At 46.9% G+C, this 25414-nt stretch overlaps 1 protein-coding gene across 7 annotated transcripts in view; it reads right to left on the bottom strand.

The window, feature by feature from the left end:
* Positions 1 to 25414, bottom strand: part of SHLD2 (shieldin complex subunit 2) — a 1351673-nt gene that overhangs the window by 1287720 nt on the left and 38539 nt on the right. For 3 of the 7 annotated variants that reach the window (XM_069610780.1, XM_069610782.1, XM_069610781.1), the window contains exon 2: positions 17949 to 18052. The exons of the other annotated variants lie outside the window; for them this stretch is intronic. In XM_069610780.1, coding sequence (XP_069466881.1) covers positions 17949 to 18047 — 99 coding nt within the window. In that variant the 5' untranslated portion in view covers positions 18048 to 18052. The remainder of the gene's footprint in view (positions 1 to 17948; positions 18053 to 25414) is intronic. 7 annotated transcript variants of the gene reach the window in all.

The raw sequence follows: 25414 nt of genomic DNA, 5'->3' as shown, positions 1-25414 counted from the left end.
CTTCTGGCGGGTTGCTGCCGGACTTGCAATATTTACTGTCGCCTGGCTTGCCGGAATAACTGGGGTATTACCCTCAGCCTTCCGGGAAGTCAGGTGCCGGTAAATAGTTAATCCCCATTCCCATTTGAGTCCCATAGGACTCAATGGGAATTGGGATAACGGAAGCACCGGTGCCGGTGCTTCCGTGAAAGTCTGCGGGCAGGTGCCGTCCCGCCTGACAGGTCTGACCCTGGCGGGCGGGATGGCAGCCGCCCGCAGACTCGGAGTGTGTCGGTCCGGAAACAAAGGTGCCGGTAGGCCTACCAGCACTGTTGTTTCCAGACCGACACACTCGTAATGAGGCCCAATGTCTTGCGAGATGCCCAATTTTCTTAAAAGAATAGCATGGGTTTTGATCTAGGGTGGAAGGCTCCCAATCTTCTTGGATTTTCAGTGGAGAGGGGGATTCATAGGATGGTATCTCTTCATTTCCTTCTCTCCTTCTGGGATCACCCGCATCTGGCTTATTATTGATGGATTCTATGGGGGTTCCTAAACCTCAGGGTTGTACTAGGGCTAGAAGCTCCTCGCTTTCCTCTTGTTTGACCTCAAGCCCAGGGTTGCATATAGGTATCTTGGTTGAGGGTATGTAGGCGTCTAAGAGAATGAAAGAGAGGAGTTCTTTGATCATAGGCTTATGTAAGGAAGCATGGTATCAATAGCAAGACAGACACAAAAGATATGTTTGGAAAACTTTATTGTTCTTAAAAAAGGGGGTGCAAGTATGCCTATCTTGCCCTACGTCTAGGATGGGAGCACGCTCGACCGTCAAATAGTAAATAACACAGACCTAGTGGAGTCTGTCAAATCAAGATGGCCTATACTAACAAAACTTAATGCTAGCCTTTACTTTAAACGTAACAAAATGTGTGTAGGTAAAAAGTGTATGCAGAAGGAGTAATGTGTAAAACTATAAAGAATCAATGTGGCTGAGTAAGCTCTCCTCCCCACATTGAACAGCAAGGGGAAATGCGGCCCCCGTAGACAGGATGACACACTCTGGCTCAGGTTCTTCAAAATTAAAGGCAGTTCAAAACGTGGATCGAGGGCCGCTTGGCCTTCCAAGCTTAAGTCTTTCTTTCCAGCTTCAATATATAGTTCAACAAAAGGTTCACACCGGTCTCCCTCAGTCGGCCTTGGACCGTCTCAAAACAAAAATTCACCTCGGTCCCCCTCTGTCGGGCTCAGACCTCTTCAAACAATGTTCAACAAGACTTGCAAGGTGGCTCCCTTCCCCAAGCTTTCTACACTTCGGGCCTCCTTCAGTCGGGCTCAGACCACTTTTCAGATGCTGAAGACTTTCGAATGTGCGTGGCTCCTTTACAGACCACCACAGGAGCACTTCGACTCAGAATTCAATGCTCAGCTTTTCCTCTCCCCTTCTCTCTGGGTTAACTGTCTTCACTTTCACTTTTACAGTTCATTCCCTTCTATTACCTCAAACAATGCACCTTTCACAGAGACTTTTGAGTTGGCTACTCCTTTTCGCCAGACTACTCCGCTACTCAGTATCGCTGATTCCACAGCTGTCTTTATCTTAAAGTTCATTCGCAGGTCTGTTTTTCCTCGCGTCTCATCCACATGCGTGCAGGCCTTCACTTGCGATATATTGTTGCAACCTTCAATCTTTCTTAACACACACGGTCTCTCTGGTCGCTTGACAACTCACTGGCTGTGTGAGCCTTCCTTCTTGTTTCTGCACTTTTCCACGAGTCAAGCTTAACGCCACAGTCTTGGCGTCACCTCCCCAACTCTGCCGTTCACCCAGGAGGGTCGCTGGCTTTCTTGAAGCACAATTCAGTTTCCTTGTTTTCTTCAGGGGTCTCCCTCGATCGGGTTCGGACCCCCTCCTTAAAGTTCACAGATGGGTCTCCCTCAGCTGGGTTCAGACCCCTCTTAAAGTTCACAAAATAAATATCCTTCGACTTCCAGTCCCAACATCCTTCATTCTGATTTTGCTCCCACTTCGCTAGCTCCCCCTTTTGGCACTTTGTGAGTTTGCGGAGCTGCAGGAGTTTATGGGGATACTTTTTGAGGTCAGGGTCTTGCCTGCCCCTCAAAGGCCTGGAGTTGCCTGTTTGCCCAGGGGAGGAGCTCTGGTGTGGGCACAGCAAGGTAACCAGCTGCCTCTGGTTTGGCTCCCTGGAGGTGCAGTTCCATTTCCACATTGCAGGCTCCCCTGTAGTCACAGGCCCATAAATCAAGTAGTCCTTTTTCCTCCGGCCTTCCAGGATCTCTCCAGCTAGAGTTTTCTCCCTCTGGCTTCCGTGCACCATCCAGCAATCCCAGCTCACGCAGAGTGTACCTGTGTGCTCGGTCTTTGATAGTGAGTGAGAGGCTTACTAGGTCTCAGGTGAGACAAATTTTCATGGGAGGCCTGACCTTGCTTGTCCTTGTTAAATGGACAGTCTGTTGTTAACAGGGAAATGTCTGTCTTCTGTGTCTGAATGTGTTTCTTCTCAGTGATCTTCAATCTCTCAATCACTCTTCTTCATCTCAGTGTTTGTATAGAAAAGGTGGGAGTTGGGAAGTCATAGGGTCTCATTACGGGCCCAGCGGTAACCCTGCCGGTGATACCGGCGGGTTGCCGCCGGACCCTGAAAAGAATTACCGCTGCCTGACTTCCCAGTAACAGCAAAGGGATTACAACCCCGGTGGTCCTGGAAATCAGGCGGCAGCAATTTGTAAGTCCCCATTCCCATAGAGTCCGGCACTGTCAACAACGGTGCTGGTGCTTCCGTGGCGGCTTGCCTACTGTGGTCGCTGTGCCCCGCAGGGTCAGCCCAGTCGGGCACAATGGCTCTGGCAGGCAAACCCGTAGTGTGCCTGTCCGAAAACAACAGTGCCGGTAGGCTTACCGGCACCGTTGTTTCCGGGCCGGTACACTTGTAATGAGGCCCATAGTGTTTGCAGGTAATTATGGGAAAATTGCGTTTAAGATATCCTATGTAGACTGAGGGGGTGTCAGGTAGGGGTGTGTCAGAAAGTGGGGAATACAGAGCTTCTCCTGAGGTCATTCCTCATGCAGTCTCCAAGGACCCCCTGTTCAGTTGATCCTCCCCCACTCGTCCACCCCCAGGGCCACCTGAACAAAAGATCCTCGGGGTCTATCCGTAAGAACACCCTTAGGTTTCTCACACTTAACAGCCAGGTGATGAGGAATGTGTTGAACACCCCCCCCTTTTTTTTAATTCAATTTTTAGTGGTTTTTCAAGGCAACAAAGAGCTTATGCATATAATAAACATTGGGCACATGCCCGTAACCACGTCAGAAAATAAAGAAGCCATAGATCTCTGATGCTTTCAAATCCGGTAGTTTCTCCCAGTGCTCATCCCTTTGTTGCAGACCAAAAATTAACAAGATTGGGTCTTGTGGGTAATCTCCCTCCCCCGCCTCTCTGAGCCAACTAAGCACTTCAAACCAGTAAGTTTGGACTTTTCTGCATGTCCACCACATGTGCCAATAGTCGGCTTTCCCCCTGCATCCATGCCAACACACTGGGGCAACATCTGGGAACATCTTAGAGAGGGTGATCGGGTCATATTGCCAACAGTGGAGGAGTTTGATGGCGTGAGTCTTATATTGGCATGAGATCGATGTCTTGAAAGCCCTACTACAGAGTTTCCCCCAGAGACCGTCCCCGATGGCGCAGCCCAGGTCCCTTTCCCATTTCCTTCTGAGGCTTTTGGTCGTTCCCTCCCGGGGGGTCAAGAGAGCTTCATATAGTAGAGAGATGAGCCCCTTTATTTCTGTGTGAGAATCCAGGATTTTTTCAACCGTAGTGAGCTTCCTTTGTATGCATTCCTTCAACTTTGGCTTCATTAGGGTTCCCTTGAGTCGAAGATATAGGAGTGGCGAGAGTCTACCAATTCCCAGTGCCTCTTCGAGCTCCTGGATAGGTATAAAAGAGTTCTCCCTCACCAGCTGGCCGACTCTACAAAGTCCCCAGGGCTGGTAATGTTCGTGGCCTGGGATTTCCTCTAGCACTGGCGTGGACCAGATATGACTTAGTGGCAAGGGCCACGTGGTCACTTTCTCCCCGTTTCCCTTCCCTGCTAAAGCTTGCCACATGGTTCCTAATATTGGGTGATCCCTAATCCTTTTTGGGAGCTTTTTTTTTTTAATGGGACCCATAACCATTCCCCAACTGTGACTGGGTTTAGGAAGGAGTTCTCGATGTAGACCCATTGCTTATTGGGGTCCTCTCTATGGTGAGGGGCTAGAGCCCTGAGCTAGGCTGCTCTTTGGGGAGGGTGAGGGTCTCGTACCCTATTCTGGGTCTCTGGCCTTGCCATATGAACTTCGTTATGCGCCTCTTGGCTTCTCTGAGGTATGTTTCCGTAGCCTCTAGGGGGAGCATCTGGAAGACATACAGCACTCTAGGGAGCAGATTCATTTTTATAGCATTTATTCTGCCCATCCACGAGATTTGCCCCTTCCCCCAGCCTTCCATGTCCCTGAACAATTTCTCAAACAGCGCGGGGTAGTTTGCCTGGCTCAGGTCCTCACTGGGTCTAACAATGTTGATCACCAGGTATTTTAACCCATCAGTACAAACTTGGAGACCTAGGGGGGGTCAATTCGGTAATTTGTCTATCTGCGGTATTCTGCAAGTATCTCCATGGTCATGGCGAAGAGGAGAGGGGAGATGGGACAGCCCTGCCTCGTCCCTCTTTGGAGGCTGAAAATAGTGACAGGTGTCCATTGACTGTCACTCTGGCTGATCGTGACTCGTATAAGGCTTTGATGGCTTGCCTAATCCCAATTCCGAACCCCAGCTTCTCGAGTACCTTCTCGAGTACCCCATGTACCCCATGTAGGAACCCCCAGTCGACCCAATCAAATGCCTTTGACTCACGACCTTTAAGATCTTAGGGTAAGGCAATGACATCTTCATTTCCTACTTTAAGGGGAGAGGACTTTCCCTTTGGTGTTAGGCGATTCGAAAGGTTGTTGGTTTCTCCTCGGGTGTTATTCCTATCCGGATCCCACCTTCTCTCTACTTTCGGGATCTTATCAATATTTCTGGGCTAGCCTGGGGAGGGGTTTCCCTGATAACTTTGTAGACCAAGCACCCCATCAAGCCACCCCTTTGGATATTTATTGGGTTGGATGGAAAATTCAATGGTATAAATTACATGAGAGGAGAGGCAATATTCTTAAGTCTTTCTGCCTCGGATAACATACATAACCATGATAGAGGGGCGTTATATCCAGAGGTCTAAGGAAATGATAATTTTCTCTCTAGCTGGAACCACCCATTCCTGAGGACAGAACAGACAGTGACTGTTCCTGTCCACTGTTTTCCGTATTGGAAGAATGGCCCGGGCTACTAATGGATGAAAGGTAATTCCCATCCTTGGACTTAGAAGGAATCGGATCCCACACTTTCCTGGTCTTCCCGAGTCGGATGGTCTTGACTCAATGGAATTGGACCGCTTTGTCTATAACCTTTGGGAAGAAGACTGGCTGGAGATACAATTACGGTTGGCTCTCTGAACTCTCCTAAGGTTATTGTCAGGGTTAAAGATTACACTATCTAATTCATTGATTGTGTCAATTCCTCCCAGTTGTTATTTGGGTTCATTTTAACGGCTGGGAAATCGGTGGCTTTAGTAAATTTGTTCATTTCAAGGCTACCGCAACTTGGATCAGTTGAGCTGCATCTCACTCCTGACATTATTTGTGAAGGCATATGGAAGTGACACAAACAACAGAGTAAAGTTTGGGCTATAAACATTTATTAAAATCATGATGCTTTGGTGATTAGGCCTACCTTGCCCTATGCTAAGGTGGCAATTCCCTACCTAAATAAAACTAAGGATAGTCTGTGCCAGAAAGTCCAAAGTACATATCTGTCTGTGTCAACAAAGTGCTGCTCAGTTCAGCACAAAAGATCCATTCCTTCAAATACGACTTTCCACAGGTTAAAGTAAATGTGTCTTGCATAAACACTTGTTCAACAAATCAAATTAATTGGTGTCTTTCCCAATATCCTTCTTGGTAAAGCAAAAATGTCTCGCTCTCAAAACACAAGTTCATAAATTAAAGTAATTGTTTTTCACAGGATGTAAAGCAATCATCAGCATATCACATCTCTTCTTTAAATGGAACACCTTTGTCAGGATAGTACAATAACTACTTCGGGTTAAGCCACACTTGTTCTTCAAATGAAATAGTGTTAATAATGTAGGGTACTGGTTCCTGGCTTAGTAGCTCATCTGTGGACGAAATCCGTCTGAACCCCGGGAACCAGGCGGGGTTCAGACGGATTTCGTCCACAGATGAGCTACTAAGCTAGGAACCAGCACCCTATGCAGGGTGACTCTGCCACACAGTCCAACACGAGCATTACGACAACCCAATTGCCTTGAGATAGACTTCGGTTGAATCGCGCGTCGGCTGTGTTCTGTTTCACCACCCTGGCACAATGTGGCTCATGTGTGTCTTTTTGCACCTGAATTAATAAATATCAACACACAACTAAAACTCAAGACTGAAGTGTGACTATCTACTGACAGTGCTGGAGCACCAACTCCCTGCCAGCGCCAGCAACTAACAAGGTTTTGCAACCCCACCAAGAACCTGTAAAACCTCCCGGGAACCTTGGAGTTAGGCTCCCGACAAAACCATGTGCTAGGCCGCAGGCCAAACTTTGACCACAGATAACTGGTTGCGCAGGGGACCAGCTTGTCCTGACACCAACTCCATACCCCTTGCAATCGTGTTAATAATGTATTTTAATTACACCTCTTTGCCACAATCATACTGCTTTAGAACAACCTCTTCTTTCCTGGTCCACTCGCCTGCCAGGACTAACTATTATTGGTCCTTTTCCTGTTTTTCTCACCTGCCAGAATGTAAAACTCCTACAACTATAATTGTTTTTAGTAGCAATACTTTTTCCTTGATTCTGCACACCAGTATCTGATATGAGGAGGGTTGAAGAATTGCTGCTTCTGTTTATAGTCTTTTGACTCTTGGCAATGTGGGTTACAGGTCTCCCCCAGTTGGTGTCCCGTATAAGGGAAGTTGCGCCCTGTCGCCTCTGTACTACTCCTTTGCAGTCCCTTGGCTGCTGGCAATGGGGGCTACAGGTTTCCCCTAGTTGCTATCCCATATAAGGGGAGTAGCATCATTGTCGCCTTAGTATCACTCTTTAGCAGCCTCTTGGCTGTTGACAATGTAGGTTACAAGTTTTCCCCAATTGGTGTCCGATATAAGGGGAGTCTCGACCTTGTCGCCTTTGTGCTGCTTTATTTGTTCGGTATTCAAAATGATGGCAAAAGAATTATGGGTTTCTGTAAAATGTCCTGCTCGGAACACCCCAGGGTCACCTTAAGCGTTAGGTATACTTCTTTGGCGTCTCTGTTCCCCTTGCTGATGCTGCAGTGGGTCACTGGTCTCCTGCGAGCACTTGCGTGCCTTCAGCGGTCTGCCCAGTTGCTTCCTGGAGCTCTGCTTACTCCATTGACCCTCTGTTGGTTCCAGCACACCAGAGCTCTGCACGTTTGTCGGTTTGGGAGTGCGTCTGCGTCTCGGTTAGGTTTCGCTTACTGATGCCGCTTCCCGCTGTGTTTACTCTGCAATGTGGTAGGCCTGCATATCTTGCGTTAGCATCGGCCAGCTTTCTCCCTTCAACTTCTGCTGCGGACTCAACACTCTGGTCTGCCTCTGTCTCAGCTACTCCTTTGGCATCTCCCTTCACCTGCAACTCATTCCTGCGTTTAAATGTCCAGCTCAGGTGTTGTGGCCTATAACAACTAGACCACACATTTTGGTTAATGACATTATTGATCTTCACTAACTCTGGTCCCCTCTTCCTCGTCCCAGTACCAAGGGCATTATGGATCTTGAAGACCATAATGGATTGCATAGCAGTTACATTAGTTTACTTTATTTTACAATATGCCATCAATGTTTTAGGAAGGATAGGGGAAACTTGAATTAAAGAGGTCATCAATTCCCCCTGATATAAAGTCCCTCCATGTGATCCTCCCACATGATACTGCCAGGATCAGGTAGCAGCTGCCGTCTCCTGGCCACATGAGAGGAGGTCCATACCGGGGTTTCAGCGATGATCTCACTAGATTCATCACATTTCCCTACCAGTCAGGCTGAAGTGACCTTCACCAAGAATGCCCTCTTCTAGGAGACTAAAACTAATTCAGCCAATGACATGGGTTCAGAGGACTTCTGAACCAAGGCAGCAGGGACCAAATTCAAATCCCACCCCCTGGAGCTTTCAGAAGTCTCCTCAAACAACTCTTAATGAGTGGGTTTGGCAACTAAAAGTAGGTGTATTTGAGCTCTTGTAGGCACTCGCCGCCGAAAGCTAACTGCAACATGTGTCTAATGTTGACACTTGTAGCCGTCATCTTCAAAATAAAGGAGAGGAGAGGTTCAAGTCCACACGATAAAGGAAAGCTGTTTGGCCGATACCAATGACAGAAACTGTCCCATTCACTTCTATACTGATCTTGCGAGCTCGGCTTCCTAGCAGCAGGATAAAATGAATGTATCTTATCAGATAACCCCAAATGGTCAAATTAGAGCTTTTCAGTTACCAGGCCAATGATCTCCCCTCTTCAGGGATAAGACATTGCTTCTCTGATGTAGTTGCACAGGTGGGGCGGACGATAGATTCCGAAAACCAAAACCCCACAGACCCGTATGGGACCACAGGGATCATAGACAGTTGACTGCTTCTTTGACACTTCACAAGTACCCTGTGAATTAGAGGGAATGGCAGGAAAGCATACATGACTAGACCGCCCCAAGATGATGTCAGGGCGTTCCCCACAGTAGTCAGGTCAATTCCCTGCTGCAAGACATCAAATGGGCATTTTGTATTCCGGTGACTTGGAAACAGATGAACTGAGGGGAACCCCCACTCCCAGAACCATCCACCAGCTGAATGTGAAGCTCCCACTCATGTTTTTTTCCTAAGCCCTCCTACTGAGGCAATCTGCCTTCTCGTACTTTCCGGGTAGGTGCAACGCCAGGCGAGTGATCTGGTTCATGCCCATTTCCCACATTTCTACGGCCAGGATAGCACACTGGAGAATTTGTACCACCCTGTTTGTTCAAATAAACATTTCAGTTATGTTGACTGTTAAGACTTGCATCACATAGCCTGCAATGTTCAGGAGGAAGGCCTCCAGGACGTAGAAGCATGCAGGGAACCACAAGGCCCAGAGGTCTCTGCAACCATCATGCAGTTGTCAGTTTGTGGCAGAGGAAAAGGGAGCACGTGTGTAGGAGATGCTGGATGCATTCCTCTGTTGGAAAAACCCAGACACTTTCCATTTTACACAGCAAACCAATGAAGGTCATACTGAACGCAGCCACCAAGTATGATTTCGTGGGGTTGACTAAAAGCCCTGGGTTGAAACGAAGATCCAGAAAGATGTGTCAGTGAAGAGGCCGTCTCTTCCTGATTTCCTGGGGTTGACCAAAAGCTCTTTATTGAAACAAAAATCCATTAGACGTTCAGGGAAGAGGCTGTCCCTTACTGACTGACAGCCCTCATATATCAGTGGTCCATGTAGGGCTATATGTGGATCCTCTAGAGAGAAGACGGAGGCCACAGCCAAACTGAGTTTCGGAAATAATATGGGTGCCGAATTCAGCCGAGGGGTAGCACCTGGTACTGGAACTATCCTGCCTGGTTTGGGAATCGTAAACAACCTGGAGAAGAAGTCATCCCCCACTGTGGAAGAGGAACTTCCTCCACAGCTCCCAAGTCTAAAAACCTCTGAATCGCCTGAAGGAGAGGTAATAACCTGAATTGTTAGATGTGAGAAACCTGAAGGTGTCTCCCTAGCTAGTCCCTGGGGATCTGTCATCCAGGTGGCCAGGACACGGCCATCAATATTCGATCCAGTTCCTGGGGGTGGACCAGTGAGGGAAGATCACCTGGATGGGAGTCCTCGGGAATGGGAGTACGACACTGACGGGTGAGACGCTATATCCCCCTTCCTTTTACACCCCCCTCTCACAGAGGACATTCCAAACCACTGCCGCCCCTTTTTCTAACCCTAACACTTTTGCACAACACAAAGGACAACGGACTAACACCAGAGCAGTTTACCTGACATGTCCCAATACGAGGGTGAGGCAAAGTCAGGCAATCGATCAGAATCACACACATCTGACGGCCCTTTCCCTTTCCCACAGGGATAAAAAGTGGAGCCAGAGAGCACAGTACGAGAAAGGCGAGTACAGGATACAGCACGACGAGATGGCTACCACACAGCAGTTCAAAAGAAGGAGGAAGGTGGCATGCATCGAGACGGTGGCAAGGAGAGAAGTGACCTTGCCCTTTTCGTCCCAGGCCTGAGGAACCTTTGTGGAAGAGAGCCTAAGACAGCGAATAATAGCACAAGTATCCTGCAGCCGATGTCAACGGTACACATGCGAACCTAAGCAGATAAGCAGGAGCGAGGGAAGCTCCCGCGCCCGCGGTACCAGCTTTAACTCCAGAGAAGCCAATAGCCAAGCGGTTGATCACAGCCAGCGAGTCAAGGGGAGAACCAACAAAAACCGGGCTGCGATGAGTGAGAATAGCAAAGTGGCACATTTTTAGCCAAAGCTGATGAATTTTGAATGAACTGTTAAAAGTGTGAAGGGGTGGCCAGCTGCAGAGGGAAAGCGGCACTACGTGGGTGCTAATTCGAGACACTCTGGTCGAGCTCCATATGAAAGAAAATACAAGTACCAGAAGGCCATAGGAGGGCCGGCGGAATAGGTCAAAATGGTCATACAGAGGGTCAAGCAAAATCCATGTACAAGACTTTGATCTACAAGCAGTGTGAGAAAAGGGAAGTGAATCCCACAGTGAAAGTGAACATTGACAAACCAAGGGAGTTGAATCCCGTTAAAGTCAAGAGGGGTCCGAGTCCAACCGAGGGGAGATCCAGGGGTGAAGCGGTCACCTAAAGTTGATTAATAAAGGAACTGTGATATATTTTGGAATACGATTCAGAAGGGTCAGCAACCAGAAGAGGGGGGGCCCAGGGGTAAACCCAGCCCCTTGAGAACAAACTTTTCATTTGTTAAAGGAACTTTTGTTTTGTTGTTTGAACATGTCAGGTCCTCGAAGGCAAGAGAGTTTCAAGTGAAACGAAACTTGGCCATTGAAGGCCCTGATAACTGAAAGCTTGAGGGTTAAAAGCTGCCATTGGAACGGTTGTCTCGTGCTGGACAAGCCAGAGACTGTACTGTGCTTCAAGCTCCCATATCAACCCGTGTCCAAAACGTGGGGAAGGGAGACCCAGGCTACTTCATCCTGACATATTATTTGAAAACACTTTTTTCCTTTCTTGAGAACTATCCCACACCCCTTTTTGTATTAGATGTGAGGTTTGGCAATAGGTTTCTTAGAATAGGCCTTTTTGATTTGACACGACACCAGTAGGACTGCCTTGTTTTTTATTTGATGGTTGATGCTTGCTACCATATTAGATTTACGTTTAGATTAGGCGTTTTTCCAACCTGCTTACAGCATTCATTGTTCAATAAACACCCTTGAAATATGATCACTTGTTGTCACCATGAGTTCCTCACTTATGGTGTCAGGCTGGGATGTGACTCAATTGAAACCAATTTGGGAACCCTAGAATTTCAAAGGCTTAGTCAGAGAGCCTCCAGCTCTTCCATTGCCACCAAGGAATCAATAGGGCTTGATAGTGGGCAGGGGTGCAAAAAAGGGAATGGGATTGGCCAAAGAGGGGCGACAAATTCCCTCCTCACAGCTGAGAGGATCAAAGGATAGAAAGAGATGGTCCTCCAAGATTCTTAACCCCTCAGTGGAGTTACATGAGAGAAAACCAATCAGTCATTGGTTCTTTTTGCTGCTGTTGAGGTGAATGAAGAGCTTTGAAAAAACACAGATAGGTAGAGCTTTGCAGCATAATTTGGTGGCTGGGAGAAAATCTGTACTGCTGTCTAGCTTTCGGTTATTGGAACCCTTTAAATCCCCCAAAGAATGTGGATCTCTCTTCTCCTGAGAGGAGAGAAAGGTTTTCTGCTGAGGTTTTGTCAGCTTTGAGAGTGATTTAGCAGTCTGTGTGGTGTTCTTTTTGCGAAGCACCACATCAGTTGACACTTGAATAGGCAATTTCAATCCAATAAGAGGTTTGTGATCTTCTCCTGTATATCTGGATTGAACTTGGTTGGTCTCATGTAGCATTGGTGCCTCACTTCAATGTCATTCAACGTATGCCTTGCTGCCGTATCAATATGGTCCACAGCAAACAGAATTAGGTCCTGTGCTACCCGGAGTCCTTCTGTGAGTCCACCCATCTTTTTGTCTTGGGGAAGGAATTCTTTGAACTCAGCAAGCTCCTTCCTGAGCCACTGACTGGATAGTGCAAGAAGCAGGTCAGTGTGTACTTGACACAGATGAAGAGTCCAATTCTGCTAGACTCTCTTGCCTACACTCTTGGGCAATTTGTCCTCCTCACCTAATATGGAGGAAGATGATGCCCCTGGAGTTGTTTTGGAGAGAGAGAAGCTGCAGCTACCACGGAGGAGACATGTTGGGAGCGCAAAGCCAGTCAGGCCTTTCCCTGACCGCAATGGTTTGTCCCTCAGATCCACCCTCCTGTTGATCACCTGGGTCAAATTATGCATTTGCCAAGCTTCTGTGCCGCAGCCAACGCAACTCTTTGTATAGCAACACCTCTCTGCTACTGCCCCCTAGTAGCCAGCATTGCTGACAGAACCCCCAGTTCCACTTGCAGGGTGTATGTCCAGAGATTCTAGCAGACCAGTAACCATCTCATGAAATTGTAGACGAGGGGAGCGTCTCTTCTGGGCTCTCTGGGTCATTGCCTTGATGTGGGTCCACTGGAGGTGGTGGGGGTGCTGGAGCAGGCAATGGTGCATCTGACAAAGGCAGTGCCGACTCCTGTGGCCTTGGTGTAGAGGGAGATGTCCCCAGAAATAAAACTGGCCCAACAGTCACCATTTGTGAAGACTCCAGCTCAGGATGGGCTACCTTGCCAAGGCAGAGGGGGTATGCAAACATTTCCTGAATGACATCTTGGAAGTAGAACTTCATCACAGTATAGTGCATTAGCTTCTGAAACTTGGCTAAGAAGCAGTCCTCTGCTGGGGGCTGTGGTGGGTAAAACCCTGAAGACCCGGACGATGGGACCCAGGCTAGCCTACGCGAGAACCCAAGTGTCCGAGTAGAACAAGTAGGAGGCAGTCTATGCTATGTCTACTCTACGTGGCAAGGACCTACTTGTTGGAGGCAAACACTGAACAAAGGAGGAGAAAAGGTTCCAGCTGATAGTAATGCCCAACTCTTCCCGAGTTGACACTGAAGCTCCTGGGGCCTTCCTGAGCACCAGACTCTGGGAGAAATGGCACAAAATGGTTCTGCTTTTTCGCAGCACTATCCATCATCTTGAGACCCTGTGGGATGGAGGGAATGGCCAACTTGGTTTTCTACATTTCTTGCAACCAGTCTGCAATTTTGTAGTGAGGCTTTGATTATCTTACAGATTAGCCTGTGCATGTGGGGTCTAGAATCCTTGGGAAGCCTCTGCCGTGACTTCTTATCTTTAGCCCTTTTACAGGCAACCTCGAGTTTCTGTCCGGTATTTTCCCCTATTCAAGAGTCCTTGGATGTCAAGCCAGAATTAACCACCTAAGGGGGATCCTCAGATGACCATACAGCATTAGCCCCTGTGCAGGGATCCTCCTGTGCTGTCCTGGATGTACTGGCTTTAGCCCCACGTGGGGTAACCTCTGACTTGAGTCTGGCTTTATATCTGGAGAGGGGAACCTTGGGGACAGCTGTCCACATACAAATACGACCTCATCAACACCTCATCACCCTAATAACACGCAGCTAGCTGAGCACATTCCGGCATAGTTGCTCACATATGCCTCCTTCAGGCCTAACACAGCCAGAGCCCAGTCTGGATGTCTACCCACCAGACTGCACACATCCGACTGAAATCTCCAGTACCACACCTAAACGCTAAGACGCAGCTACCAACCGGCAACTACACCAGCTGCACACTTATCTGGTGCACCCTACGACACTATCTTTCTCTACTGACAGGAACTACGGTTCCCAAGGGCGTTCAATCTACCAGCGCTCTGAGGTCATAGCAATGATATATAGAGTGCTATATAAATGTCAAATAACATAACATAACATAACAGCTCTGGACTCTCAAGTACCACTAGGATTCACCTGGACTGAGCGCCCCAAGGGAAGGAGTGCTTCAGCCATGGTGCCCTAAAGGAAGGGTGGTTGCTTACTTGTCGCAAGCGTTTGTATTGCTAGAATTTCAAACATATGGTCGGGCACCTCACAGAGAAGGCAAGCCAGGCCCAGAACCAGTCCCAACTATGTTCGGGACCCAGGCACTCAAAACAGAGAGAATGCAGGTCTGTCAACGGGATCTGACGGTCAAAGTCCATGCACTGGACGAAACTGGTTTTACCCAGCATAGGTGGACAGACAAAGAAAGCGCAATGCTGGGCAGCCGAGGGAAAAAAGGAATCAGAAAAAATCCTTCACGACAGGGAAAATAAAGGAAAAACAAGGGCACCAAACCTGCAACGTACTGGATGATTTAGTACATCTGCTGCTGAGAAATGGACTGGGGGGGAAGACTGGAGGAGGCTTTGTGGGGGCGTCGCCATGTGAGTGCTTCCGTGCTCCACATGATGAATTTAAATGGGATACCATTTTTTCGCCAGAAAATGACTCAAAGCCCGGCCCCCGGGTAGAGGTACTTTCAAGTATGGAGGAAGGGGCACGTGGGATTATGTGGTAGAGGTGTATTGTTTAAGATTATGACACATTTTTTGAATCCCATAAATCAGACACAGCAATATGTGATGCAGCCGTCAATATCACACATTATTTGTGTAAGGACGATGTGCTGCATTCAAAGATAAGAGTTATCTGTTCATGTAGTTTAGAGTACAAACCAAATTTAAAAAGCCAATAATGGCAGCAAATTTGGTTTTAACCACATTCAGAGTCTGGAGATGTGGCTATGAGAATGCTGCACTAGTACTTGGTCAACCTGAGTGAGCATTTGGGAGAATTAGGCTCTGACAACACATACAGCTATAATTGGTAGTTTGGTTGTGCAAAAATTAATGTTTGGATTTATGTTTGCCTTAATGTCTAACATTATGGTGATGATGGTGTCCCTGTCATGAAAGTACTTTGATAGGTGATGGGTTGCCATGTTGCAAGGTGTCCTTTTGTAATGATGCACCCGCTGGGCGATATCTGGTGTGCATTTCGAAATCCCTAACTTCTCTGTCGCCGTTTCTGCTCCTGCAGGTATCTGCCTAATACAATTAGGATGGCTTTTGGTGCAGGTCTCTGAAGTGTGCTACTGGTGCCTGCATGGTGACCGGCGGCCTTGTGATTATTCTTGCGGTTTTATTCAGCAGGTGATTGTTGCCATGTTCTGAGTGGTGCCAAATTGTAATTATATTACAGCTGTACCACCCGGCCTTGCACAGGTCTGTAGCTGACATGCATGTGTGGGTCTGCTATAGCCTTGGGTATTTTTTTATTGTGTCATAAATTCCTATTTTTGTAAAGTCATAAATTTGGCAATCTCACAAAATCGCCTATACTGATAGCACAGGGCCAGACACCACTCCACCCCTGTGCAAGGCGAATGGGGGGACTGGTCAAATTTTACTAACGCCAGTATGCCCCAGACCGGTATGCCGACCATGTGTCCTAACTTCCTATTTTTGGAAAAGTCGCAAAATCGGCAACCTCCCGAAATCGCCTATACTGATAGCACACGACGGAACCACGCCCTGTGCAGGGTGCAAGAGTGGGGTTGGTCAACTTTCACCATCGCCAGTACACCCCAGACTGGTATGCCGACCCCAGGCTAAAATTTCAGGCCACCAACTGTTGTGGGACTGGAGCCAACAATCGCAAAATCGTCTCTCCCAAAACTACCTATACTGATAGCAAGGGGCCAAACCCCGGCCTGTGCAGAGAAAATGGGTGGGGTTGGTCAAATTTCACTATCGCCAGTACACCCCAGACTGGTATGCCGACCTTGGGACAAGATTTCAGCCCACCAACTGTTATGGGGCTGGAGCCAACCCCGAACATACAAACACACTTTGACAAATATGTATAGAGATTTTAGTGCCGGGGTAAAAATGCAAGTTGTAAGCCACTAACCAGGCATAACGCTTGACTGCCAGATATCCAAATGCATATAGCCATATAGCACACTAATTATTACTCCCCAAACATGAGCTAAGGTGTACGTTTTTCATCAATTTCTCTGTTTGACTTGGTTTATCAATTACTGTATCGTGGGCAGATGTCCTCCTTCAAATGGCCTATACTGTTGCTGTATTTTGGATTAATGTGTTAAAAATGCAATTTATACCGCAGCACTAGTCTCTTGTCTGTGCTATGGCAGGGACGGACTGAGGCATAAAGTTGGCCCAGGCCCCAATAAAAAAAAAAAAAAAAAAAAAAAAAGGCCAGCAGTCGAAAATGGCAATTAATTACTTTTGTGACAGATTGTTTGAGTAGTACCCAAGGAAGAGTTTTTTATTTAAATTGTTGCAAACTAACAAAGAATATTTATTCAGTCACACTGTTGTAAACTACTACATTTCTCCTTCAAGACACACATAGCTAAGAAAACTCAGGCAGCTTGGTATCAGCTCTCCCTCCTGAGGAAAGTCAAGCCCTTCCTCTCTTCGGACAGCTTAAGATGCACCTTTCCAGCACTGGTACTATCCCACCTAGAGGGGGGGCAATGCCCTTCTCAAAGGCCTCCCATCGTCCTCCCTTGTGCCCCTGAGAAGTGTCCTAAACACAGCAGAGTGTCTCATCAAGGGTCTACGCAGATACGACCACATCACCTCGGCCCTCATCGACCTTCACTGGCTCCTAATACACACACAAATCACCTTCAAGTCTTGCTGTATCATCTATAAGGCAGTCGCACTCAAGTTACCCATCATCTATGGCAGACAGCGCACCACCAGAAGCCAGGACAAGTGCAGACTTGAAATCCTCTGCTGCAAAAAGGAAAAGACCAGAAAACAAATCCTCTCTGACTACGCCACATGACTATGCAATTGAGAAAAAACTCAAGATCCACCTCTTCAAGGAGTCTATCCTCCTCAACACCTAGGCCATCAGGTTGCTCCCCTTGCCACCTTTCTCCCCAGACCTGTACGCCCCTCTGCTCCCCGCCACCTACAAAACTATGCCTCTCTGTAACTTACCCGACGCTGCATATCTGTTCTATAGTTGACTCTGAAAAGCACTCCGTTATGCATCTGAACCGTTGTATACCTATGCAAAGCTGTCACAGTGACGCGCTGATCACTGTGGCAACGTTGGAGATGTGCTCAGTCGCTGTAGCCGCTACATTCAACCACTGTTAGCGGTTTAGTCTTTTCCAAAATGGTGCCTACCATATAATCCCTCCTCTTGTACCGGCAATTGCGTTGCAACCCCGTGATTTTCCTTGCGGGTGAGACGCTAGTGCTGGTACCAGCCCACAATGTTTCCTCTGTGTGCAGCTGCTGCCCTTGCTTTCTGGCTCCCCTTCCTCTGATCTCTGCATTCTCTACTATGTCGCTTCCCTGTGTTCACTCTTCTTACTAGCAATTGCGGCTGGGGGTTATCGCTTGCTGGTTCCCTGTTCCTTGCTTCTACTACTGTGAGTTTCCGACATGTAGCTCCCTTCTATTATTTGCACCACTTTCTGTTGGGTATCTTGTGTTCTACCTTTCAATTGACTATTCAACCATAATTGGACATTAACTCAATACTAATTTTTACCATCTGAAAGAGAGTCCTGAACCTCTTTGGATTTGTATAATTTCCATTGGAGACTCTGTTAACAAAAAGTTTTTTTTGTACCTTCTGGCTTTTTGCCTTCGATGTCGACCCTCCGGTATCCACTTTGCTTCTGCCTGTTGATCGTGAGCAGACATAGTGGCAACTGGTAGGGATCGTCATTTTCTCTACAAGGAAAAGAGAGCGGTCCCTCAAAATAAGACTGGAAGAAGAAAGGCAGCAGGGAAAACAGAGGAACAAGAACAATCCTGAGGTGAGAATAGTATTGTTGTATAACTCTGTAAAGAGCTCCATTGCTTCTCAAAGCTAGGTCCACACTCAATAAATACCATAATAATAATAATAGATGCACAATGAAGTAATTCATCAGCACTGGGCCACTATGACCCCAAAACTGGCCCCCACTAGAATATTGGGTCTGCATTTCGGGCACTGCCGTATTGCCCTGTGTGCCAATCCGAACCAAGCCTAGTCTATGGTGTTATGTTCTAGCCTACCTACCTGTGGACCCTTTTCATTTTCATAAGCCCCTCCGTATCTTTTCCACTGGCGGCCGAAAGCATTGGTTGTGCCGTTTTGTTTAAAGGCAGTCACTCGTGCCAACAAATTACACTCGCTCTAGATTGTACAGGTATCACACACAAGTGATTACATCACATTACAGGCCACGAATGTCCTGCAAAAGTATTGATTTTAATTTATTTAAAAGTATGTACTTTGGTGTACAGTACTTTTACTGTTACTTTGCACCGTGACCTGACAAAGATTGCCAAATAAACAAGAGAATGAAGCTTTGTACAAAACGGCTATGCGTTCATTATTACAGAAGTGAGCACTTTTCTACCAGGATAACTGTTGAGTTGCCTCAGGAATAGTTTAAGGTCCAATGTCCTATCCTTTAATTTTCAATTTCTGTAATTCAAATTGATCTGCCACTGGATCGAACATATTTCATCAGGAAATAAAAAAGACGTGCATACAAATCCAAAGGAGAAATCGTCTCCATTTAAAAACACAGTTTGGAAACAGGGAACCAGAAATAAACCAGTGCAAGGCTGTGGGTCTCAACGTTGTCCCATTTTACATCCCCAAAGACACCTTCCTGTAACAAAAGCACAGCAATGTTGGAGGATGTTTGGTCCTGCCAGTTGTCACGCAAGACCAATTGATGGGGAACGCCTGTACACATTGAAAACGTCGAGATGCCACGCCCATACCCTGAAACCCTCTGGTCATGGCTTTTAGGTCTACAGAAAGGGATGCATACCCTTTAAATACGAGGTCATCACCAGATTTCTGCTGCTGGGTTCACCCCTTCTGTAGCAACGCCCCCTCCGAAAGCGGTATTCCCATCATTTCTGCATGTCTGACCCTAAGTGGAGGGGTGATGTGAACAACAGCTTGAACACACGGAAATTTACAGAACAAGGTGAGACAACTACACAGGAAATGGGAAGTACCTTTCCCTACAAGATTTGGGCAACAGGAAAACGTATTACTATAATTCCATAAATTGGATATGTTGGCAAAAGCATTTTCACTAGGATTTTGCCAAGTTGGCTGTTAAGCATGTGCAGAGGTAACAAAGTATGTGCACACTGTAGGCGGGCTTAATCTGTGAAAAGAAAGTAGATCACAGTAGAGAATGTTATAGTCGGGGGGCAACATCCGCAGTGGATTAATGGGGATATGGGAATTGGTATCAGATTGGTCATTGCATCCTCTTAGGTACGATGGGAAGCCGAGGCCTCCCCGCCCAAGAGGAACCCCCGACAACTGCGCATTGCGTGCCCCTCTACAGTGGGCAAATAAATATTGCAAGCCATCTCACCATCATTTTGGCCACTTCAATCTACTTCATTTTGTACTCCTAACTTTAATGTACCACAAGGTAATTGGGTAAAAAACTGTTGATAATAAAATGAGGATGCTGCTTAATGTGTGAATGTTAGGGTGCCATCAAATTTACCAGGGTGCTGCCAATCCATTTTTGTTTCTGCTCAATATGCTGGGGTGCTGGCAGTATTGTGATGGAGCACTGTCCTCATCCAAGCCTGTTTATCAAGCCAAGAAGTAGTGCATCACTGTTTCACAGACAGGGGCAACAAAGTCGCTTTGCCAACTTCTGATGAGAAGGGTGCTGCAGTGCCAGGTGTGCAACGAAAGATGGGAGCAAAGAGCAATATGGCTGCGGTACTCTGAAGACTCTACACGCTGGTTTAAGGTCTCGAGATTCAAGATCAATGTAGAACCCAGAGATATAACATGTCCACCATCCGGCTATCATGATTTGACTAACCCAGAAGTGCATTACTTTTAAAGCAGGCAGTGTTTAGGCCTGAAGACGGACTTGGGTCCAAAATGAATTGACTATGTATGATACCTGTTGGATCCACACTGCCTTTTATGAAGAAATAAAAACATTGGGTCATTGTAAAAGGATTTATGGTTCTGGATGACTTTTGGAAGAATAATAATTTATACCATTGTGAAGTATTTTGTGCAGCTTGTTCATAGGGTCAGACGTGAGCGTCTGGTCAGTTAAGGGGCAACCTTTAACCTTCTTTAAGCAAAGAGCAACACACCACTTGCTGCCATTCGCTGAGGAGTACACTGGTTACTCAATACATTTTCACTGACCGTCCCAGGTGCTGCCTGTGCGCTTCTGAGTTCTTGAGTTTTCAAGTGTGTCATTTCAAATTTGGAAACAGACTAGTTATGCCTTTAGAATACATTCATTTACTTGGCATACGGGAAAACCTATGGCCTGCACCCTCACTTTGTGGAACCTTGAAATGCATGCTGATAATCCCAGCCGGATTCTATATGATGCTCTCTCATGCAGCCCTGCAGATTAACACCCTTTACTACCTAAGCACAGGAAAATACTCCCAACAACAAAAGCGTAGGCCAACAAAAAATAGGAAACAGGCACATCAGAGCTTGCAAGCCCAACTTCCATCTGCACAGCTCAATGGCATGTTCAGATCAGTGGTATCAGCAGAGCAGTGTCAAAGGAAAGAGCACGATCTGATCAGAAGAAGGCCTTTTGAGGCAAATGCATTTTTACCTTGTATGGATTACAACAAAAATCAGTTTAAAAGTTAAAACATATTTGTACTTTCCTAAATATACCCCCATTGGGAATGGGAATTACATTTTTACTTCGCCAAAATTCCCTTTACACCCAAATTTGATTTTTTTTTTTTAATAAAATACTCCCAATGCAAAATCTTATCTGGAGCCCCACTCTCATGCGATCCATCAAGGCATCCATTAATAAACTATCCAAAAGAAATGCACATCAGAAATGGCCCTGCCCTCTACATCGTCTGCAGTAAACAGTTAACTACGCGTTTTTGCATCCTAAAACCAATCATGCCACAGGGACCTTACCCCATGGCCTAATGCCCTCGGCACCGTGACCCCACATGCACTGCCCTCAGAGTAAAGTGAGCTGGCTGCTTTCTCGTAGGACCCATTCATTGTCAGCTGGTGCCCCTTGGGGTACCATTGGTAGGTGATTGATGCCACTGGGCTTGGTAGAATCCGAGGAGACCAATTGGCATCCTAACTGAAGATGACATGTTCAAAGGCCCACCCATAAGATCTACGGATACCACAGCAGAATGCAGAAGTTTTTGGAAAAAGGGACATATCTCACCACCCTGGAGCATGAACGTCCTTCCTTCCTAGGACGGTGGGGCTACAATGTGTCCAATTTAAATGTCTCAGCACTGCTGAATTTGCAGACCCAGTCTCCGCCCACAGACTCCAAATGGTTCCCAGGTGCAAAATGATGAGCCTGGCGTTCAGGAATCACATTCTAGGATTCTGATTTCAATTTGCGTCCATGGACTGTCAGCAGTCCCAATAAAAGAAACATGCATACAAATGTATTATTATTCACCGACGAATAGCGTCCTCGGGAGATTAGCAGTCTGCACATTACAACTGTGAATGATTGCACCTACGTGTTAAGTTCATATGATCGAGAAATGCAATATTTTATCAGACACACAACCTAAGCCTGCTGTGCTCGCAATTTACTGTTCATAAACCGGCGTGGCTACGAGATGACCCTGATACAGTAAGCTTGAAAGAGCTCAAGGGTTCCTGGTTCAAAGCCAGGTTAGGCCGCGCCGCGTTATTTCTACACGCATAATAAAACGAAATATTACCACTGTTCGTTCACCTTTGAGTCCTCACTGATGGTTGCCTTCTAGCTTACAAGTATTCAACAGATAGCATGCTTCTGACGTCCCTCGTACCCTTGCAGATAGGAGTGGCAGTTTTGCACTTATCTCTGGTTCTAACATTTTTAATTATTATTTTCAATTATTAACGAAGAGAAAGGAAAAGTCAGTTATGTGCATATAGTATTCTGTTTGGTGTTTCGTTTTTTAAAGTCGTGCATCATGCTGATCAACGCCCACAACATTAGATGGCGGCCACCCAGGGACAGTATGCCCAGTGGGCATAGTACTGGCGCCATTCCCAGTTATTGTGCAGAGCTGAACTATTGTTCATTGAGGCAGAGCTGGGCTGATCGCAGCACTGTGACTCGGGAAGTGGACCGGGTCGGAAGGCGTCATGAAATAGTCTCGGGCACCAATGAAAAAGTGGGCCCCAGTTGCAAATGGCAATTCATTATTCCCTTTGTGACAGAGTGTTTGAGAAGTACCCAAGGGGTGGGGCGGGGTTGATAAAATGTAATGAACATTGTGCATTTTAAAGAATATTTATTCAGTAACCCTGGTCAAAACTACTAGCCGCATGGTAAAGTAACTTATCACTTTAAATATGTGTTCTGCTGTTTCACATTTACCTTTAATCAACATCCTCATCCTTATTTAACGCGCAGAAGCCAGAACCAGAAACAAAAAGATCACCAAAAAAGCTGCTACATCCACACCTCCCTCACTCAACCCACTGCTTGCTGCCCTGCGCCAGGTGGCTGATTCAGCCAGGGCCCATCCCTCTAGATCCGCCTGCCAGGCCTCAATTCTGGGTCCCTCAAATGAGCTCCAAGACATAGCGTTTCTCTAGTTGGCCAATACGCAAATAAGATCTTTCATATGGCTGAGAGGTCTCGTGTGCCTTCCATCCTTTGGATACAGCCCTAGCAAGCAGGCCTCCGCGGGCCAAGCCTGCATGGTGACCCAGCTCATGACCACCTGCCAGAACCTACCAATAACCGGGCAGGACCAGAACATGTGGTAACAATCAGACTCCTTGTGTGTGCATCTGGGACAATACGTTACCCCTGCACCCTTGAACTTTGAAATCCTTTGGTGGGTCAACTTGGACCTATGTATAACATACAACTGCATGAGTTTGAGTCTTGAATTCCTAAAGACCCTTTTGGTGTATACCAATGCTAGCGCCCATCTTGTATCAGTGAATAGTCTGCCCACATCCGCATCCCACTTCTCGTGCACTCTGAGGGGCGGCACACTATATGTAGTCAATAGCAATTCATACAGCCTAGAAACCGCATGTCCACCCACGCCACATCGTACAGAGAATCTAGCACCTGGTCACCCTCGATGTCCCTCAAAAGGTCTGGCCATCTGACTCCAATATTACTGACGAGTCTCTGGTACATCAGGAAGTGCCCCGCGTGTATGCCGGTGCTCCGCATCAGCATTTCAAAAACCGTTAAGTTCCCATCCGTGTGAAAGTCCTCCAGTGTGACAAACCCATGGCTCTCCCCTTCCTGATCTGTATTGTAGGGTCGGGCCCTTTCACAGCAAGCACCACTAGTGGAATATTTGGGGAATAAGGATCTAGGGTGCCCATCAACTTCCATACCCTACGCCACTGTGTCTTGCCCATTTGCAGGAGCCAGGGTTCAGGCGATACGCTGATGTCAGTAACCCATAGAAACAACTTAAAAAAATACTGCCCGACCGGTGCCTGTAGACGCATTGACTCAAGGGTAGCTTTGTTCGCCACCCAGCTCACTACAAACTGCAACTGGCCAGCTAGGTAATAAAACTAAAAGTGGAGCAGCCGAATCCAACCCCCACCGAAATCCCTCTGCAGGGTGCCCAGTGCGATCCTGCACCTGCCCACTGAAACAAAAATGTTCTTACAGTCGAATCCAAGCTGACAAAGAACCGTTTGGGGATTACATAGGGTATGTTAATAAAGTGGTATCATTGGCAAGGCAGTACCACCATCTTGAGCAATGCGGCTCTGCACATCATTGACAGGGGCAGTCGCTGGCAAAATGACATTTACTGGAGGACTCCGTCCAGGACCCTATGTGTATTATGTTTGTGGGCAGCCGCCATGTCATGCATGACATTGATTCCCAAGTATGGGAAACTCTCTGTTTTCCATTTCAGCCCCGGGTCTAACAATTGGTCTTGACTCAAGCCGAAAAAAGGTCCACGAGTGGAAACAGATAGGATTTACTCGGTTTATGTGGATGCCAGAGAGCTCTGCAAACCGATCTATTACATCCAAAATGTGCGGTAGATTCTCTGCAGGTGAATGTTCATAAAGAAGCATATCATCTGCACACAGCGAGACTAGGTACCTAATCCCATCTATCAGGTTTTCCAGCCTCCGCATAGTCAGTCCTCAAGAACACAGCAAGCGAGTCCAGGGCCAGAATAAAGAGCATCGGGGACAGCGGGCAGTCTTGTTTAGTACCCTTGTGTAGCTCCCACGCTTCAGAGAGTTGCTTCCCCGTCCGCACTCTGGCCATGGGTTGCGTATACAGCAGTTCCACCCACCTACGGAATCCGGTCCTTATACCAAATTGCCGCAAAGTCTCCTGAAGCCAGTTCCATTTCACGTAATCTAACTCCTTCACCACATCTAGGGAAGCCACTACGCAGTCATAAAATCGGTCTTGTTGGATGACAGGGATATGTATTTGGGAGAACAGGGTTTCTTTTAGACTATATATCCGGTCATTACTGTCGATTTCGATAACAATAATCAACATGGGTTTTCAACTTTTGTAGCGGTAGTGGGGTCTGAGGCTCGCTTACTAAGATACTGAAATTGTAGTGTTTCCCAACTTGTTTCGATTGAGTCATATCGCACTTCTACCACCATATGTGAGGGAGGCATGGTATCACAAGTAGACACGGACACAAAAGCTGCAAGTTTCAAAACCGTTATTGATGGTTTAAAAGGGGTTGGAAAACACCTATCTTGCCCTAAAACTAAGATACAAAATACATTCTTAGTCAGTCCGTAGTCAAAATAAAATGGCTTAGACTAATAAACCTAAGGCCTGCCCTCTTTCTAATACAGAAAATGTGTAAAGGGAATGTGCAATGCAAAAAGTAAAATCAGTGTTCAAAAGAAATGTCAGTATGGTTGAGTAAACTTTGTTCCCCACGTTTTGTAGCACAGGGTAAAATGGCACACTTGGACCTTGAGACACACTCTGGTTTCGGACACAAGGATGCAGTTTGTTTCGTGGACTAGGGCCTACTTAGCCTTCCACAAAAAAGTCACTAGTTTATCCACTGGATCTTTCGCATTTCTCACACTCCAACCCAGGT

Source organism: Ambystoma mexicanum, chromosome 8 (assembly GCF_040938575.1).
Source record: "Ambystoma mexicanum isolate Mex_15411 chromosome 8, UKY_AmexF1_1, whole genome shotgun sequence".
In the NCBI taxonomy this organism is placed as follows: domain Eukaryota; kingdom Metazoa; phylum Chordata; class Amphibia; order Caudata; family Ambystomatidae; genus Ambystoma; species Ambystoma mexicanum.
This window is presented reverse-complemented; position numbering and strand designations above follow the sequence as displayed.